This window comes from Pelodiscus sinensis, chromosome 14 (assembly GCF_052426305.1).
Source record: "Pelodiscus sinensis isolate ZL-2025 chromosome 14, ASM5242630v1, whole genome shotgun sequence".
NCBI classification, from domain to species: domain Eukaryota; kingdom Metazoa; phylum Chordata; order Testudines; family Trionychidae; genus Pelodiscus; species Pelodiscus sinensis.
The window spans coordinates 13762021-13780326 of NC_143065.1; the positions used below are offsets into that span (position 1 = coordinate 13762021).

General features: G+C 45.7%; 1 protein-coding gene across 4 annotated transcripts in view; it reads right to left on the reverse strand.

Moving 5' to 3' along the window:
- Positions 1 to 15920: 15920 nt before the first annotated feature.
- PSTPIP1 (proline-serine-threonine phosphatase interacting protein 1) overlaps positions 15921 to 18306 on the reverse strand; it is a 104106-nt gene continuing 101720 nt past the window's right edge. For all 4 annotated transcript variants that reach the window (XM_075897378.2, XM_006126244.5, XM_075897379.2 and 1 more), the window contains one exon: positions 15921 to 17686. In XM_075897378.2, coding sequence (XP_075753493.1) covers positions 17555 to 17686 — 132 coding nt within the window. In that variant the 3' untranslated portion in view covers positions 15921 to 17554. The remainder of the gene's footprint in view (positions 17687 to 18306) is intronic.

The following is an 18306-nucleotide window of genomic DNA, read 5'->3' on the forward strand; positions in this document are numbered from 1 at the left end:
GCTAGGTGCAGTCTCTGCCCCGTTACTGACAGTTCTCTCTTGCTCTCATGTTAGGCTTGTCTTCCCTCCCTGCTTGTCTCTTCTGGCTTGTGTAACTCCTAACGTGAGGGTGAGTATGTCCAGGCCTGCCGATGGGAGAGCGGAGCAAAGGGGACAGTTGCCCAGAGGTCCTGGTCACTGCCACAGTAGCTCTTGATACAAAACAAGTAGTCCTGTGGCACCTTTAGAGACTCACTCACTCAACTGATGTGGCTTCAACCCATGATAGCTCATGTATTTGTTAGTGTCTAAGGTGCAAGAGGGCTACTCATTGTTTTTAAAGTTACAGGCTAACATGGCTACCCATTTTGTTATGCTGCAGGCAGGTAATGGGGCATATTCTACATGGGGCATATCTACATGGGGCATATCAAAAGCATCTGCTTAGAGCAGGCAGGTTGGGTCTGGGGAAAGGAAGAATGGGGCTGAGTTGGCCCAGAGCTCTTCTGGGGGTGGGTGGAAGGGCTGACTCTCTGTCTGAGAGGCCGGGGACCCATTGATTTCTGTCCTAGGGCCCCAAATTCCTGATGGTGGGCCTAGGTGCTCCCCTCATTAGCATTTTAAGCATCTTCAATACACAATGGAATTACTTCAGGGAAATTCTATAGCCTGTGCAGGAAGTCAGACAACATTCTTGCAAATGGCCCCTTTTTTTATCTGGGAACCTAAAAAAAAATCCATCTTTTTTAATTTCAGCACATTTAAGTAAGTTTTATCAGTTTCCTTCCTGTCACAATATCCCTTTATATTCTTTTTGACTGAAAGTCAGTGCTCCTGGTGAGACAGTTTTTCCTGTCAATTACATGTCACTACCTCAGAGGAACCTGGGTAGGAATGTGCAGAGCGCCAATCTTACCCATTCACAAGACTTCGTGTCTCTGGATATTTCCAGTGGTGATATAGCTGCATTGGTCCCAGCACGTTAAAGAGACAAAGTGAATGAGGTAAATCTTTTATTTGAATCCGCTTCTTGTTAATGAAGGAGAGGAGACCAAGCTTTCAAGATATGCAGAGCTCTTCCTGAGAAGAAGTGGCTTCATTAAAAGGGATTGCCTTACCTTGCCTATCTCTGGTTACTGTGTTTCTTTCTTTCCACAGGAAGCTCGTTTTTACCTTTTTGCTTAATTGTTAGTTTAATCAGAGTAGTGTGCCTACATAACACTCCTATCTCATTACCATTTTATATCAAGTGGCTCCCCTTGCACAGTGTTAACTTCATGAAAGATATTTATCTGATAACTGGATTACAATAAGCCTTAATTTTCCTGGTATAAAAACAGCACTGTAACTTGCTGCACTTTGGGGTGGGAGTGTTTTTTTTTACACCCCTCAGCCAGAAAGTTGTAGCACATTAAAGTGTCAATGTAGACAGCCTCAGGCTGTGAGGCTATTTATATACTAAAATGCTAGAATGGCATTTGTGATGCTTCAGTGTAGATGCTAAGTACAGGCACCGGAGGGTTCTCCTGTTGCAGCTGTTAACCCAACTCCCTGAAAGATGATAGCTAGGTCAAGGGAAAAAATGTGCTGTAGACAGCAGGGGTGAGGGCAGCTACATTTCTCAAGGGTGTGGATTTCTCACAGCTCTGACAGACTAGCTATGCCTGTGCAAGTTTTCAGTGTGCACTAGCCCCAATGTGATTTGAAGCACTTTGTCAACATCAGTGGGCATTACAGTAGCATCACTTTTTTTCCCCATTTGTGGTGTTTTCCGCATTAGAGGGCTCCCCCTTGGCATATGTCTCCTGCTGTGATCTGAAGGCCTGCAGTACACATTCCCGCCGAGCCTTCTCAACAATCGGGTCTAGCATTGAATCACTCGAGCCTTGTCTCATTTTCTCCTGATCACTCCAGCCTGGCCCCACCAGCACTGGTTCAGTATGCTCACGAGCATACCCTCCTTGGCCCCTCCCGAATCACCTGGACTTACTGTCACAGGATCAAGGTTTGCTTCTGAAACTCAGTCTCGTGTTCCTGCACCTTTTGGCCTGGATGCTCCATGGTTAGATATGGAAGAGCGCACCTGCCTGGATGATGCCCAGCAGGTTCTCCTTTGGCACCAGCAAGTTGTCTACAAGCCTAACGTTTCAGGCAAAGTGGATGATACTCTTGGGTTTCAGCATGCGGTATCTCACTGGACTGGCTCTCCCTCTCCCTCTTTATATGTCGGGCCTATTCTGATATGTACAAGGTTAAAGGAGTTGGCAAAGGGCTCTGTTCCTACCGCCTCTATCCTGATAGGATTTTGGGCATTTATCAAGATTGCTTATATCGTTAATAGCAGGACTTACATAAGAATGGCCAAAGGTCCATCTAGCCTAGTATCCCGTTAAGTGATCCATTCGCTGTCGCCCATTTCCAGATTCTGACAAACAGAAGCTAAGGACACATTCCTGCCCATTCTGGCTAATTCTTCCATGAACTTAACTAGCTGCTGCGCTCTTTTTTTTTTTTTTTTTAACCCTGTTATAGTTTCGGACTTCAGAAGATCCTCTGGCAAGGAGTGTTATGAGGAGTAAATAACTCTTCTTTATTCAATTCCACACTAGACATGATTTTATAGACCTCTATCATTGCCCCCTCCCCCATCTCTTTTCCAAATTGAAAAGTCCCAGTCTAATTAATTCATATGGCAGCTGTTCCATACAACTAATCATTTTGTCAGTCTTTTCTGAACCTATTCCAATGCCAAGCTATCTTTTTGAGATGAGACGACCACATCTGTATGTAGCGTTTAAGATGTGGATGTACTATGGATTTATATGCAGACAATACGTTATTCTGTTTTATTCTGTATCCTTTTCTTAATGATTCCTAATAGTTTGCTTTTTTGCACTGCTGCTGTGCATTCAGTGGATGTTTTCAGAGAACTACCCAAATGACTCCAAGATCTCTCAGTGATAACAGCTAATTCTGTCTCCATTTTAAATGTATAGTTGGGATTTTGTTTTGCAATATGCATTACTTTGCATTTATTAACATGAAAATTAATCTGACATTTTATTGCCCAGTCACCTAGTTTTGTGAGATCCTTTTGAAACTCTTCACATTCTACTTTGGACTTAACTATCTTGAGCAGTTTTATATCCTCTGCAGATTTTGTCACCTTGCTGTTTACCGCGTTTTCTAGATCATTTATTAATATATTGAATAGAATTTCTCCCAGTATGGACATCTGGGAGATACCACTAATTACCTCTCACCATTCTGAAAGCTCACCATTCATTCCTACTGTTTCTTATCTTTTAATGAGTTATCTGTCCATGAGAGGACCTTCCCTCTTATCCCATGACAAATTATTTAAGAGCCTTTGGTGAGGGACCTTGTAAAAGGCTTTCTGGAAATCTAAGTACACTATATTCCCTCCCTGGATCCCCCTTGTCAACATACTTGTTGACAGAACTCTACTAGATTGGTGAGGCACGATTTCCCTTTACAGAAACCATGTTGACTTTTCCCCAACAATTTATATTCATCTTTTTGTTTGGCAACTCTTTTCTTTACTATAGTTTCATCCAATTTGCCCAGTACTGAAGTTAGACTTACTGGTCTGTAATTGCCAGGATCACCTCTAGAGCCCTTTTTAAAAATTACATGAGCTATCCTCCAATCATTTGGTATATAAGATGATTTAAAGGGTAGGTGACAAACTACAGTTAGTAGTTCTGCAATGTCACATTTCAGTTTTTTCAGAACTCTTAGGTGAATGCCATCTGGCCATGGTGACTTGGTATTGTTTAGTTTATCAGTTTGTTCCAAAACATACTCTAAAGACTCCTCAATCTGGGACAATTCTTCAGATTTATCACCTAGAAAAATGGCTCAAGTTTGGGAATCTCCCCCTCATCCTCAGCAGTGAAAACTGATGCAAAGAATTAATTGAGTTTCTCCACAATCACCGTATTATCTTTGAGTGCTCCTTTAGCATCTCGATCGTGCACTGGCCCCACTGGTTGTTTAGCAGGCTTCCTGCTTCTGATGTACTTTAAAAAAATCCTATTATGTTTTGAGTTTTTTCTATAGCTGCTGTTCAGATTCCTTTTTGGCCTTCCTCATTATATTTTTATACTTCATTTGACAGAGTATATGCTTCTTTGTATTTTCCTCACTAGGATTTAACTTCCATTTTTAAACAGTGCCTTTTTATCTCTCTCTGCTTCTCTTTCTTGGTTAAGCCAAGCCACTGACACACATTTTCGGTGTTCTTATTGTGTTCTTAATTTGGGATATATATATATATATATATATATATATATATATATATATATATATATATATATATATATAATTTGTTGAGCCTTTATTATGGTCTCTTTGAAAAGTTTCCATTCATCTTGCAGGGATTTCACTTTTGCCATTGTACCTTGTAATTTCTTTAATTATCCTCATTTTTGTGCAGTTCCCCTTTCTGAAATTAAATGCCACGGTGTTGGTGTGCAGTGGCGTTTTTCCTGTTTTTCCAGGGGTGATAAATTTAATTCTGTTATGGTCATTATTACAAGTGGTCCAGCTATATTCACCTCTTGGACCAGATCCTGTCTTCCACTTAAGACTAAATTAAAAACTGCCTATCCTCTTGCAGGTTCCAGAACCAGCTGCTCTAAGAAGTGTCAAGAAACTTTATCTCTGCTTCTTTTCCTGAGGTGATGTGTACTCAGTCAATATAGGGATAATTGAAATCCCCCATTATTATTGTTTTTTTTATTTTATTTTTATAGCCTCTCTAATCTCCCTTAACATTTCACAATCACCATTCTGGTCAGGTGGCTGATAACATATTCCTATTACTATATTCATATTATTAGATCATTGAATTACCATCCATAGATTCCATGGAGTTTGGTTCATTTAAGATTTTAATTTTGTTTGATTCTATGCTTTCTTTCACATAGTGCTTCTCCCCCAACAGTATGACCTGTTCTGTCTTTCCAATATATTTTGTACCCTGGTATTACTGGATCCCATTAATTATCCATATTTCACCAAGTTTCTGTGATGCCCACCATATCAATAAACTCCTTTTAAGATAAGGCACTCTAGTTGACTCTTCCTATTTAGACTTCTAGAGTGCGTATGGAAGCACTTTAAAAACTTGTCACTATTTAGCTGTCTGCTAATTAGCTGGGTTCTCTGTGGGGTTGTTGTGGGTTTTTTTGTGTTGTATCCTCCCTCATGGTGACTGAATCAGAAGGTGACCATAGTAAAAAAACTTTAGCCGCTGCTTAGCAGAACAAAGTAATTGTCACTCAGTCTTGGTTCTTCTCAATGGGCTGAAACAAGAAGGGCCCCACACTTTTTCCTCTAGAGGCAAAGCTTTTCTCACATCTATCAGTGTGTTGAAGGCTCTTCCTTTCATGCTTGTGTTAATGTTCTTAGTCTGGGAAGGTTAAAGTTCACTGGTTTCCCAAGAATCTTCAGCACTGACTGTTCCAACTTAAAATGTCCAAACAATTCTTTCTTAGACAAAAGCTGTTGGGCACTGGCAAAGATGAAGGGAATGTACAAAATTCCCTCCACAGCTCTCTGTATTGAAAGTGAATGGTATCGCATACGTGCCACCCCCAGCCCAAGAGCCATCTAATTTTGTTACAAAACAAGCGAGGGCATCATGTACACAAGATAATACACCCTTGGTTTTGAACCAACGTTTCCACTGCAAATAGCAATCTATCCACCATCAAAAACTTGTTTAGACTGAGTTTGGAGCTGAACAATGGCTTTAATACCATCTGAAAAGTGGATAGGGCTGCTAATCTAAAAGTGTTTTATGTAATGGGGTAAGCATTATTATTCCCATATTTCAGATGGAGAAACTGAGGCACCAAGTGATTTTTTTTTTAAGTGACTTGGCCAAAGTCACAATGCAATTAAAATACTTTGCTTGGGTCTTTCAACTAGCCCAAAGTTTTACATTTGTAGGAAATTTTAGTTGGAAATATGCTAATTTTGGGGGGAGGGATGGTGGGTGTTAAGTGTGTTGTGTGCTTGTATCCTCCAATAAAGAGAGGTGGGGGAAGAAGGCTAAGTGCTCTGCCATCAAGTCAAATGATGTTTGATCAAACAAAAATGCCAATAAAGCTGTCACTTAATATAGCCCACTAAGTCTCAAGGCAGGGTGTGTAGTGAGGTGAGCGGCGTAATGAATTACGGTGCTGGTTGCACAGCTGTGACTATAAATGCTATGTGTGAAATGCTCTCCCTGAATTCTGTAGTAAAACTCTTTGACTTCAAGGAGCTCATTAGGATTCTTTAGGATCCCAAATGGTTTTTTAAATAATGCATTTGTGTGATGGTTTTGTTTTTGTTTTTGTTTTCTGCCTGACGAGGCCTGAGTCTAAACCAGTTGTCACCAACCAGTAGATCGGGATCTACCAATAGATCTTGGCGTCCCTGACAGGTGATCCTGCCTGGTTTGGCCAGGAAGCCATCAAGTGCTGGCACTTCAGTTGCCCCTCCACCCGCTGTCATGCTGATCCTGCCCTCTGCCTTAGAGCTTCCTGTTGGGAGCCTCTTGCTTGCTGTGCACTGTGTGGGAGGGAGAAGGGGGGGGCACTGATGTCAGGGTGTTCCTACTCCCCCCACTCCCGTACCCTGTCTCCACACAGGGAGAAGGGGATGGAGGGACCTCAGCAATGCAAATCAGTCACTCTCACACACTGTTTGTGTCTCGTTCTCACAAACACACGCTGTCCTTCCCTCTCATCTCCTGACCCAACACATACAAGGGGCTTGTTACTACTTTACTGCTTGCCAAGTGGGTTCTTTTTAGTTCGTGACTGGTCTGTGTATTTCTCTCTTCTACTTCAATTGAATTCTTTGAGGAGTGAATTCTAAACTGCTGAACCTGTCTTGGCTGGTATCATTATCCCCATGGCAATTGCTGCTCCTGGAGGTGGCTGGTGTGTCCCTGCAGCCCCTGAGAAAGTCAGAGCAGGGAGTCTCCACATGTGTCCTTGCCTGCAGACACCACTCCTGCAGCTCCCATTGATCAATAATGGAGAACTGGGGCCAGTGAGGGCTGTGGGGTTGGTGCCTGTAAATGAGGGGTGGCACATGGTGCCATTGTGATAAATGCCAGCTGCTTTCAGGAGTGGTGCAGGGCCAGGGCAGGAGTAAGTCTGCCTTAACCCCAGGGCTCCATCCCTGTGGCAGCTGTCCAGCCACTCCCAGAGTGGGACTTCAACCCATAACCTTGCCCTCCCCAGGCAAATGCTCCCCCCACTCCAGAACCCAGCCCACCTACCTGCAGAGGGTACCTTATCCTGTGTTGGCTGTCTGGCTAGTCCCATGGTGGGCAGACGGGATTGAGTCCTCCACCCTGTGCTCCAGAGGCTAATGCCCTGTAATCCATTCCAGAACCCAGCCCACCTCTCTAGAGTCCCTTATCCTGCCTTCCTAATATGGGAGCCAGTTCCGTCCCTGGGGGAGCCTGTTTTGGTTGTCTGACTGCTCCCATTGCAGGTGGAGGGACTCAAGTCCCCAACCCTGTGCTTCTCCATAGCACTTGAGAGCCCAACCTGCTGCCTTGCTGGGGTGGGAGCCTGCTCCATCCTGGGGCACCTGGTGTTGGCTGTCCAGCTGCTCCCACGGTGTGTGGGACTTGAGCCCACCACCCTGTCCTCCCCAGGCAAATATATTCCAGAGGCCTCCCCACCTCCCTACTGTCCTTTATCCTGTGTTGGCTGCCTGTCACTCCCAGGGTGGGGGGGGGGGGAGAGACAGGACTTTAACCTACCACCCTGCATTGCCCAGGTGAATGCTCCATCCCCTAAGCCACTCCAGAAACCAACCCAACCCCACTTCCTGACCTTCAGTGGGTCCCTTATCCTGCTTTCCTAATACAGGTGCCAGCTTCTTCCCTGGGGCAGCCGGCGTTGGCTGCCCGAGTGGGTGGGATTGAGGTGCTCCAGAGGCTGATGCCTATCCCCCAGTTCACTGGAGATCCCCCTCCACCTCCCTTCATCCAGCAGGACCCTTAGCCTGTTTTACAAATGCAGGAGCCAGCTCCAGCCCTGGGGCAGCATATCTGTCTGCTCCTGGGGAGGGGGCAAGGCTCAAGCCCATCCTCTAGTCCACTCCAGAGCTCATCCCACCTCCTTCCGGTCCCTTATACTTCCTTCCTAATGCAGGAGTGCCACCCTATGCTGGCTGTCCAGCTGCTCCCAGGGTGGACAGAGGATGGGCAAGACTTGAACCCACTGCCTTGTGCTCCCCAGGTGAATGCCACATACCCTAGGCCACCAAGAACTGATACCACCTCCTGAGGCTCCCTTACGCTGTGCTGGCTGTCTGCCTGCTCTCAGGGTTGAGGCAGGGACAGGGAGGGACTTGAACCTACCACCCTGCGCTCCCCAGATGAATGGCCCCTCCCCCAGACACTCAAAACCCCTTGGCCCAAGACCAGACCCTGCACCCCAACCACTTACCCCAGCCTGGTGAAAGTGAATGGGATTCGGGAAGGAAGGAGGTTGGAGTGAGCAGGGTGAGGCTTGGGAGAAGGGGTGGAGCAGAGGCGGTGCTTCAGAGAAGCGAAGGAAGGAAGCCAGACAAGGGTATTTGGATTTGAGGTTGATCTTACATTGCACTTAAATTGAAAAAGTGATCTTGTGGTTAAAAAGGTTGGAGACAACTGGTCTAAACAGATCATCCCACTCTGAGCTCAATGCTGTTTGTTACTTGTCCTTAGCAATATCAGGATGATCAAGGCTGGTGTTTGCTGGAGAACATTTGGTAAGTCTCAAGGATGTTTATTATTAGTTTTAACATCTTAACTGAAGGGAGTTAACAAGCTGAATCTGTAACAAAGAATACCTCTATCCAAGATGTGAATTTGACATTGACGTTAAATAGATGCCATCAAACCAAAAACAACTGTTGAAATTGTAATTTAGAAGTTGCTTTGCTTCTCTTGATGTGTGTGATGTCATTACACTTATTTAGCAGGACCTGTATTTCTAATGTTAAAAAAAAAAAAAAAAAAACCATAATCCTGCCACATCTTTTAAAAAGAACACCATAGCATTCAGCCATCTGATTTACAAGAAGCACAGAAGGATCCATGCTCAGTTTTTAGTTCTCTTTAGCAGGTTCATTGAACCACTCTAATGGACCAAGGGGAAGTGAAGCAAAGCCAAGCTCCTCTATCCTTACTAGTACTAAATATGCTGAGCACGCTCAGTTTTGGTACAATATAATAGCAGCGGGGCAGAGTTTTTCCTTGCATTCAAAATGGCGGTGAGTGGTCTCTGCAGAACACCAGTAACTTATCCTGCTTCTACTTTCAGCTTTGCTAAGCAATGCTGACAATGCCTTACTTCTAATGGGGCTTAGTTGCCTAGTGCAATAAGAAATATCATCTGTGGCAGCTGTAAGGGAGAAGTTGCTATGTAGGCGCAGTGGCTGATTTTTTTTCAGGCCCTGACCACGTTTGTTTCAGGCTCTTCAAATTTGGTATGAATCTGGGCTAAGGGCGAATGGTGATTTTTTCAGCACAGGAGTGGAGCTTGACTACTCTAGACTTGTACAGTTGAGCCTAGATGATGGGGGAAGCAGCTCTTCCTTAACAGATGCTGTGTGAGCAGCTGGCTGACACCCTACTCAACGTACATCAAACAGCTGGCTTTGTGCATAGGACATCTCCCCTGCAAGAGAAGCAGAGCAAATGCAACTATACAAGTATATCGTGCCCAGGAAGTCTGTTATCCTAGCCAGAGGGTGCTCAGAAGGATTCAGGACCTGCTACAAGGGTAGGGAAAGAGGACAGTAAAGAGGAGGGAAATATCAGTCTCAAATACCCTTGTCTGGCTTCCTTCCTTCACTTCTCTGAAGCACCGCCTCTGCTCCACCCCTTCTCCCAGGCCTCACCCTGCTCACTCCATCCTCCTTCCTTCCCGAAAGGAGACTCAGGGAGCTTGGCTTGTTTACCTTAACCAAAAGAAGGCTGAGGGGGGACATGATTGCACTTTTTAAATATATTAGAGGGATAAATACCAGGGAGGGAGAGGAATTATTTAAGCTTAATACCAATGTGGACACAAGAACAAATGGATATAAGCTGGCTAGTAGGAAGTTTAGACTTAAGATTAGACGAAGGTTTCTAACCATTAGAGGAGTGAGGTTCTGGAACGGCCTTCCAAGGGAAGTAGTGGGGGCAAAAGATGTATCTGGTTTCAAGATTAAACTAGATGGGTTTATGAAGGGGATGGTTTGACGAGATAACATGATCTTGGTAACTAATTGACCATTCATTATCAGTGGGAAATAGGTCAATGGAGGGATGATAGGAATTACTAGAGAACTTTCTGGGTGTCTGGCTGATGAGTCTTGCCCACATGCTCAGGGTTTAGCTGATCACCATATTTGGGGTCGGGAAGGAATTTTCCTCCAGGGTAGATTGGCAGAGGCCCTGGAGGTTTTTCGCCTTCCTCTGTAGCATGGGGTACAGATCACAGCTAGAGGATTCTCTGCGTCTTGGGGTCTTAAAAGTATTTGAAGGCTTCAATATCTGAGATATAGGTGAGAGGATTATTCTGGGAGGGGTGGGTGAGATTCTGTGGCCTGCATTGTGCAGGGGGTCAGACTAGATTATCATAATGGTCCCTTCTGACCTTAAAGTCTATGAGTCTATAAATGCTACGGGGGGATAATTAAAACATGGGCTGTTCCAGCTAAAGGAATACGGTTTTGTGTAATTTCAGTTAAACACCCATGTGTGGGCAGTGGCAGCTGACTTCAGCTTAAAGCGCCGCTTGGTTGTGGCTCCACTCTGAGACCCTCCCGCCTTTCAGGGTCCTGTGCCTGGGAGCTTCAATTAAACAGCCTCTTAACCTGAGTCCTGTGTACATGAGCTGGATGTCATGGATCAGCTGCAAGCAGGAGCGGCTTGAGGAGAGCTGCCGGCAACTGGTGCCCTAGGTGGAATGCACGATCGGCGCCTCTGCTTCCATAGCCCTCAATGGCGTGACATCATCAGTGGGCGCTGTGTTAAATGCGGCACCCTAGGCAACTGCTGAGGTGGCTTACATCCACGAGCCGCCCCTGGCTGCAGGTATCTAATTCCAGTGCAGACCTACTCTAGGATTATGTCTGCACAGCAGAGTGAACTTGAGTCACCTTCTGGAATTAACCCAACTTGGTGACACACTTCTGGCTTTAGGGTGGTTTTCACTGAAACACTGTGAAGTCACATTCCAGCTGCACAGACTGTTTACGTAGTCATGTTAGTTACTCACAAAATCCTAGTGGAGACAAGGCACAACATGTAGCTTTGACCTTTCAGATGCCTTACGGTTATGCTTACTAACCATCCCACTTTTTCCAGGACCGTCCCGATTTTTAATGTGCTGTCCTGGTGTCCTGAGCAGCACTGAAATGTCCTGGAAAGCTCTGGGCCTCCAAATGCAGCTAGAAGCTGCTGCATGCTGCTAATTCCCCTCCCTCGGATGGGGGAACAGAAGCCTGAAGCCTTTCCCTGCTGCTGGGAATCTAGCCAATAGGAGCAGGAGGAGGCATTTCCTGTGGGAGCCCAGAAAAATAAGTAAGCAGCTGGAGGGAGGGGAAGGCAGGGAGCTGTCTCACGATTCAGGTAAGTTGTGGGGACAGAGGGGTTGGAGTGTGGGTGGTAATGGTTCAGCTGAGTTGCAGGGGGAGTGCAGGCACAGAGAGTGCCAGACCAGGGAGGTCCAACCCCCTAGCCCAAGTTCCCTCCTGCACCTTCCCTCCTGGTCATACACCTTCCCTCCTGGCCAGACACCCTTCCCCCATCCGCTCCTGTACCCTCCCTCCTGGCCACTCTACCTCCAGTCCACTCCTGCCTCCTCCCTCTTGGCTATACCCCTACTGCATCCACTGTTGCTCCTGTACCCTCCCTCCTGGCCACACACTGCACTCTCCCTTGTTCCTGCTCCCAGCCTGCTTCTGACCTTACCTCCTACTCAGACCTTGCAACCTCTCCCCCTTCTGCACCCCGCCTCCCTCCCAGATCTTGCACTTCCATCCCGGTCCCACTCACTGGCAGCCCTGTCCCACACACTGAATCTCTAGTTTTTATCTCCCCTCCCCCCAGAACCTAAAGAGGTCCGTAAAATCCACCAGAAAAGTAATTCTGACCTATGAGAAGCCCTGAACCTCAGCCGTCCCTGTCCCTTCCCCTCGGCCTGTGGGGCTGGAGCAACAGAGGAGTGAGGTGTCTTAGTTGGGGGCCATAGTGAGCTTTGGGGGTCGGGCAGGAGAACTTTTGTTTCCTGCTTGTGTGATCCCCAACTGATTTTTCTGTGATTCATGGCCCCGACCCAAAAAAGGTTGCCCACCCCTGCTATAAAGAAAACATTGGGACGTTTTGTGGGACATAAATTATTTTACTTTATTTAAAATGAAATTTGATAAACTAACATGAGAAACTTAAAACGCTTAATCTGTTTACTAATTTAAACTGTTCTCTCTAGCTGCAGCACTAAGAAAATGGCTTGGGTGCAGTTATGTAATTAACAGCGAGTTTCCATTAGCAGCTGGTGGCCTACGAACAGGTTTACATTGAGCCATGTGGTTCATGGGCCAAAAAGATTGAGAACCATTGAAATAGAAGCACTCCCATCCTCTCTCCCCGAGTGAATGCAGTGCAAGGTGGATTAACGCAATTTCAGTATAGTTGCATGGGAAGGTTCTTTGGGGCCTTTTAGAGGGGTCACACAACACCCTTTACTTCCAGTCGTGTACGTTTTGACCCCGGAAGTACTACCTTCAGGGGTGGGACTTCATGTGCTAGGTGGGTATGACATAAGGGATTAGCGGGCATGGCTAATGAGGTCAGAGGGTGTGGCTAAAGTGTCCCTATTTTGGTCCAGAGACCATGGTCACCATACTTATGGTAAAACTGTGCTCCTCCCCATGAGCTTGCTTGGCTAACTGCATCGTCAAAAGCTTCAGGAGGTAGCCAAGTTAGTCTGTAACTGGAAAAACTTAACAAACAACCAATAGTCTAGCAGCACCTTAAAGGCTAACGAAACACGTAGTTGTAGCTATTTTGTTAGTCTTTAAGGTGCTGCTAGACTATTGGTTGTTTAAGTTTTTCAAGTTACAAACTAACTGGGCCCCCACTCTAAAGGTAGCTATAGTTAATGATTACAGGTGTGAGAGTGCCTGCCCAGAAAATAAATAATAGTATATTGTGCAAACAGAACTCCACCCTCTGGAGGACAATCTAACTCCCTCTGTGCATGTATTACACACCTGCCCTTTACTCATTCTCTCCATGCTCATCAGATAAAGGTTGTGATAGTGCTACTGCCAGTTTCTCTCTAGTGAAGCTGTGGACAAAAGCGTGAATGTTGGGTATTTCTCATCCTGCAGCTCTGAGAACAGTTTCATGCACTCCGTCCCAGTCAGACCATGATGAAAAGTGCTGCTGGCTGCAAGTGTCCCATGAAATTAAAGTTTACACTGAAACTATACAGCCTTGTCAATAGTTGTTGTTTTGGTACCTCCTGTTGGTGGGAGCCAGCCTAGTTGATAGTGTTGTGTCTAGATGAAACCAGAAATGTAACAGTCCAGAACAGTTCAACTAGATGCTTTAAAGTTTAACTGGCAGAGAGAAGATGGTGAACAAAAATGGGCAGAAAAGGGCAGTTTACTATCAGGAATGTATGAGGGGACAATCCCATTTGGAAATTTTTCCATCTGGAAAATAACTGTGTTCCTAAAGGAAAACTTTGTGGGGGAAAAGGTACTTGTCTCCCAGTTTTTTACTTTATTTTTTTCCATTTTTTCCAGTTGGGAAAAAATTAAATTGGTGGAAGATAGGATATGCTCCACTTTCTCACTCATTGACTGTTTCCCAGTTGAAAAAGTCAGTGTTAGTTTGTGCTCAGTGAAAGTCTTTTTTTATTTTCTCTTTTTCTTTTGGTATTCTTTTCCCCTTTTCCTAGGGGAATGTTTTTTTTTTTTTATTAATCAAGGATTTTTGTTTAATTTTTGTTTGAGAAGGGGAAAAACATCTTTTTGACACAACCTCTCTTTTGGGACCAACTTCTTTAAAAAAAAAAAAACTGCCAAAACATGAAGCCTGACTTTTACTGGATATGACCCATTTCAGTGCATCGCTGCAAATAGGGCAATATGCAATTTCACAATCATATGTGAAGTATCACCCTTTTTGAAGAGTGTCTTTTGCCGTGAAAGCTTTGCACAACTCTGGTGAGACTCTGTCTCCAGCCTACTGCAGCAATCTTATTTAGGCCACTCTAAGTGGGTGATTCTTAGAAACTGAATGTGCTCAGAGGGCGGGGATATTTTGATGCACTCCTCAGTGTCCTATTTCTGACACATGCTACCCAGGCTGATAGGGAACTGCATAGTTACAAATATTTTTGTAATCAGTTATCAGCCAAGCCCTTGACTCTAAAGCAGAGAAGATAAATTATGAGAACGCTGCTGCTGCCTTTCTACCTCCAGAGCAATCCCAAATTCACACCCTGTGCCCAGATAGTGATGGGCACATTATAAATAACGACATACATAACCTCTTCAGTCTATAATTTGTCACTTAGTCAAGGAATGACTGGGGGAGATTGCAAATTATGAAGTGCTTTTATGGGATGGCAAGAAGCTCTTGGTTATGGTTACAAATCTGGTTATGACCTCATGATCAGAGCTGCAGGTAATAGCTCACACACAGTAAGGGATTCTGCAGACAATATAGCACACAGGACTGGTGCTCAAATGCTTGGTGAAGCTCCCTGTGTTCTCAGAGGTGTGTGATCTTAACTGAATCCTGGTGTTATATATCTTAGCAGATCAGACAAGATCTTGAGGGAAACTTTTTTTTTTTTTTACTGAAATCATCTACAAAATGAGGATCCCCAAAAAGCCTGCACTCCTTGGTTTCCCAGCACAGAAATAAAATGAAATCTACTGTGGGTTTCCTGGGCTCAACTAGTTCATTAACATGCTACAGGCCTGTTGACTAGGATGCTGGACCAGTCCCTCAACATTTCTTTCTGGCTTCATAATCCTCACTCCACACACACAATACCTCCCCACTTTAAAAATGTACTTGTTTATGTTGATTATTTATGCTTTAATTTGACTTGATTTTGATTCAAAATCTGAAATTTTAGATTTGGTCCCTAGGAAGTAGTGTTCCCCCAAGCAAATGGAGGTTTGTGTTGTGGTACTAAATGTTCCAGGAAGATCTTATGGGGTCTGAGTAAATATTGTGGATTTTGGATAGGAAATAGACCTGATAGACTAGGAACTAGTGAAGAAATTGATCTCCGATGTACAAAATAACTAGCTTTACTTATAAGACTTTTGCAAAGTGTGAGTGTCAGGGAGGGAGGAAAGGTCAGGCCCATGGCAATGGTCTGAGGTGCAGAGGCTAGGAATGGAATGGTCTGGAAACTGTCATGCAGTGGTGGCAGGCCGTGAGCCCTGCCTGCCGGGCTGTGGCGCTCTGCCAGGCCACACCCCCAGTCGTGTGCTGAGGCTGGAGCTGGGCCCCGGTGAGGCTGTCCCTACTGCGTAGCCTCATCACAGCCTTGATTCCAGCTCTGGGGCAGCCTCACGACCTGGCAGTGGGGCCACATGGTGGGTGGTTGCTCCGGAGGGTGGGGCTGCTCTGGGGTGCCTGGGCCGGCTACACCTGGGGCGGCCACCCGCCGGGGCTGCTTTGGGGTGGCTGGGCCATGTGGTGGAGCGGGATTCCTCTAGGGGGCTGGGGCTGCTCCAGGGCTGGCTGGGCCACATGGCAGAGCAGGGCTCCTCTGTGGGGTTGGGGCTGCTCCGGTGACGAACAGGTCGCATGGAACAGGGCCACCCAGCCATGCGGGGTTCTGGGGGTTGGCTCGAGGACGCCCTGGCATGGCAGCGGGGATTGAGAAGGGACCGCCACTACTCAGGGTGGGGTGAGGGGACAAGGCTGGAGAATCTCTCCGAGCCAGAGTCAGTACCTTGCTGCTTTCAGCCCAGCCTCTCCCCAGCCTGATCCCTCTTTTCTTTTCTCTTTCTTTTTCCTTTTTGCCACAACTCCCCCTCTCCTGCCCTGCCTGCTGTACCCCTTTGCCCAGGGGTGGATATAGGGCAGGTCGAAAGGGGTAGCCGCCCCGGGCCCCGTGCTTCAAAAAGCCCCGTGGCAAAGGGGGGGCCCCGCGGACTTACGCTGCCCAGGGCCCCGCAAAACTGTCATCTGCCCCTGCCTTTGCCTCTCTCCAAAAAACAGTGAAAACCAGAAATATTCTGCAGAGCATGCCATCTGTTTCATAATGTGTGATTTTGATCTTCCCATCCACGCAATGACATGTATAGTATGTGTACAGATGCAATGTAAAATAACACGTGACTGCTTAAAATTAATTACTACAATGACTATGCAAATAAATTAATTGCCACAATGAATATGCAAATGTTTCCCTGCCGGTCCACCAAAAGTTTTTGAATGAGTTTGCTGGTTCTCGGTATAAAGAAGTTGGGAACCACTGTAGGGGAAGGGCATTGGAAAGAGGTAAGTAGACAATCATGTGGTCTGGGAAATGGGATGGGCAGAGGTTAAATCAGGTAACATAGGACAACTACATGAAGTCTAGCAAATGATTGGCAGCTTCCTGATGAGCTTGCAACAGGCAAGTTTGGATAATGCAGCTCCTGTGACAGCCTTGACTTACTTTATTTTTAAACATGACAAATCATAGTGAGGGTCTGACACAATCCATCAAGTAAGCCAATGGCTAATAAAGATTAAGGTCGTGCTATAGCCTCATCTCTTTGCCGTTGGGCCAAGGGCCGTAGAGGACTTGGGGTTGGTGGTGGAGTGGGATGGAGGGCTTATGTTTTCTTCTCCCAGGGCATGGCACAATCCTTTGAATGCTCTTTAAATGTCTTTAGGATTTGTCATCATTGCTGTCTGATGATAAAATAGGTGAGGAATCTTACCTATTTCTCCTGGGATGCCCATGCAGTGTGGGGGAGCTGCATGAAGTTCTGTCTCATGTTGTATAGCTAAGACCCTGCTATGTGCACCATCACCTGAGCACCGTATATGTACACCCCCCGCCAAAGTCCACATTGCTGTCAAAGATGTCTATTCTTCCCATGCAGAAAAAGGAAGAGATCAGAGAGAATATGACTGTTACCACAAAAGTGTCTCAAAATCCCAGCAGGAGGTGATTCAGAAGTACCGAGGGACATTTCTCATTGTCCATTTTGTAAGTAATATTTGTTGGGGGGGGTGTGTTTTTCCGTACTTGTCATAGCTTTGAGGCAGCGATGGAATGCGTTCAATGCAACATTTAAGGGACAGTCAAAGGGATAAAAGCTTTTGTAAGAAGGAAATCACCACAGTCTCTCTGGGAAAACTCCAGTGTGGAAAGAAAGGCCTAAAGAAAAAGGCACGGACAATTTATTAGCCCCAAGTAATAATCTTAGAAGACAATGCTATGGGCTCCCCTTGCTGAGCTGTGCCTGACCGTGTGCCATTTTAGAGATGAAGGCATTTTTAAGGTCTTAAAGCAGATGCAACTTTTCATCAAAGCTTTTCAAGGTAAGACCCTGGCACAAATCCTTGTTGACCATTCCTTTCTGCTGTCCACCAGCCATCCTCGCCTTCTGCAATGACCGCTACGATGTCTCCCGCACTGATATCCAGCTCATCGTCGTTCTAAAAGGAAACACCCAACAGAGGGAGTAGAAATTTGGTTAGCCTGAGTACTCAGACTCATCTGTGTCTTGTCTGGGTTTTTCCCTTGCTCTTATGGGCCTCAAGCAGAGCGTTGTCACTGTGATAATGAATCTGAAATATCGGACAGCGTATGGCTCCATTTTTACTGAGCTGGTCATACTGGGGCTCTCAAATTTCTTCCCATCTCCTGAAGATCTCTAGCATGCACCAGAAGAGTACCCATTGTGCATTCACTCCCCATGCAGATTAGCTCTTGTACCCTAGGGACATCCTTTGCCAGAAGGGACTAAGGCAAGTTTTACGCGATAAACGTACATTGGTATAATTACGTCACGTGCGGATATGAAAGAGCAACGCAGATATCACCCAGTGCTATGTTAATGGCAGAGTTCTCCCACTGATCTAGCTAATGCCGCTCACATAGGTGGATTAACAACGCTACTGGGCAATGCTTAATTTGCCATGAAAGTGGTCACAGGACTCTCCCATCAGCACAGCAGCATCTTCACTAAAGCACCAGTGTCATGCAGCCAGTGTCACGTAAAAAACTGTATCTTTGACGTGTAAGCCTGCCCTAACCGTGACTCCCCCCACAGGGG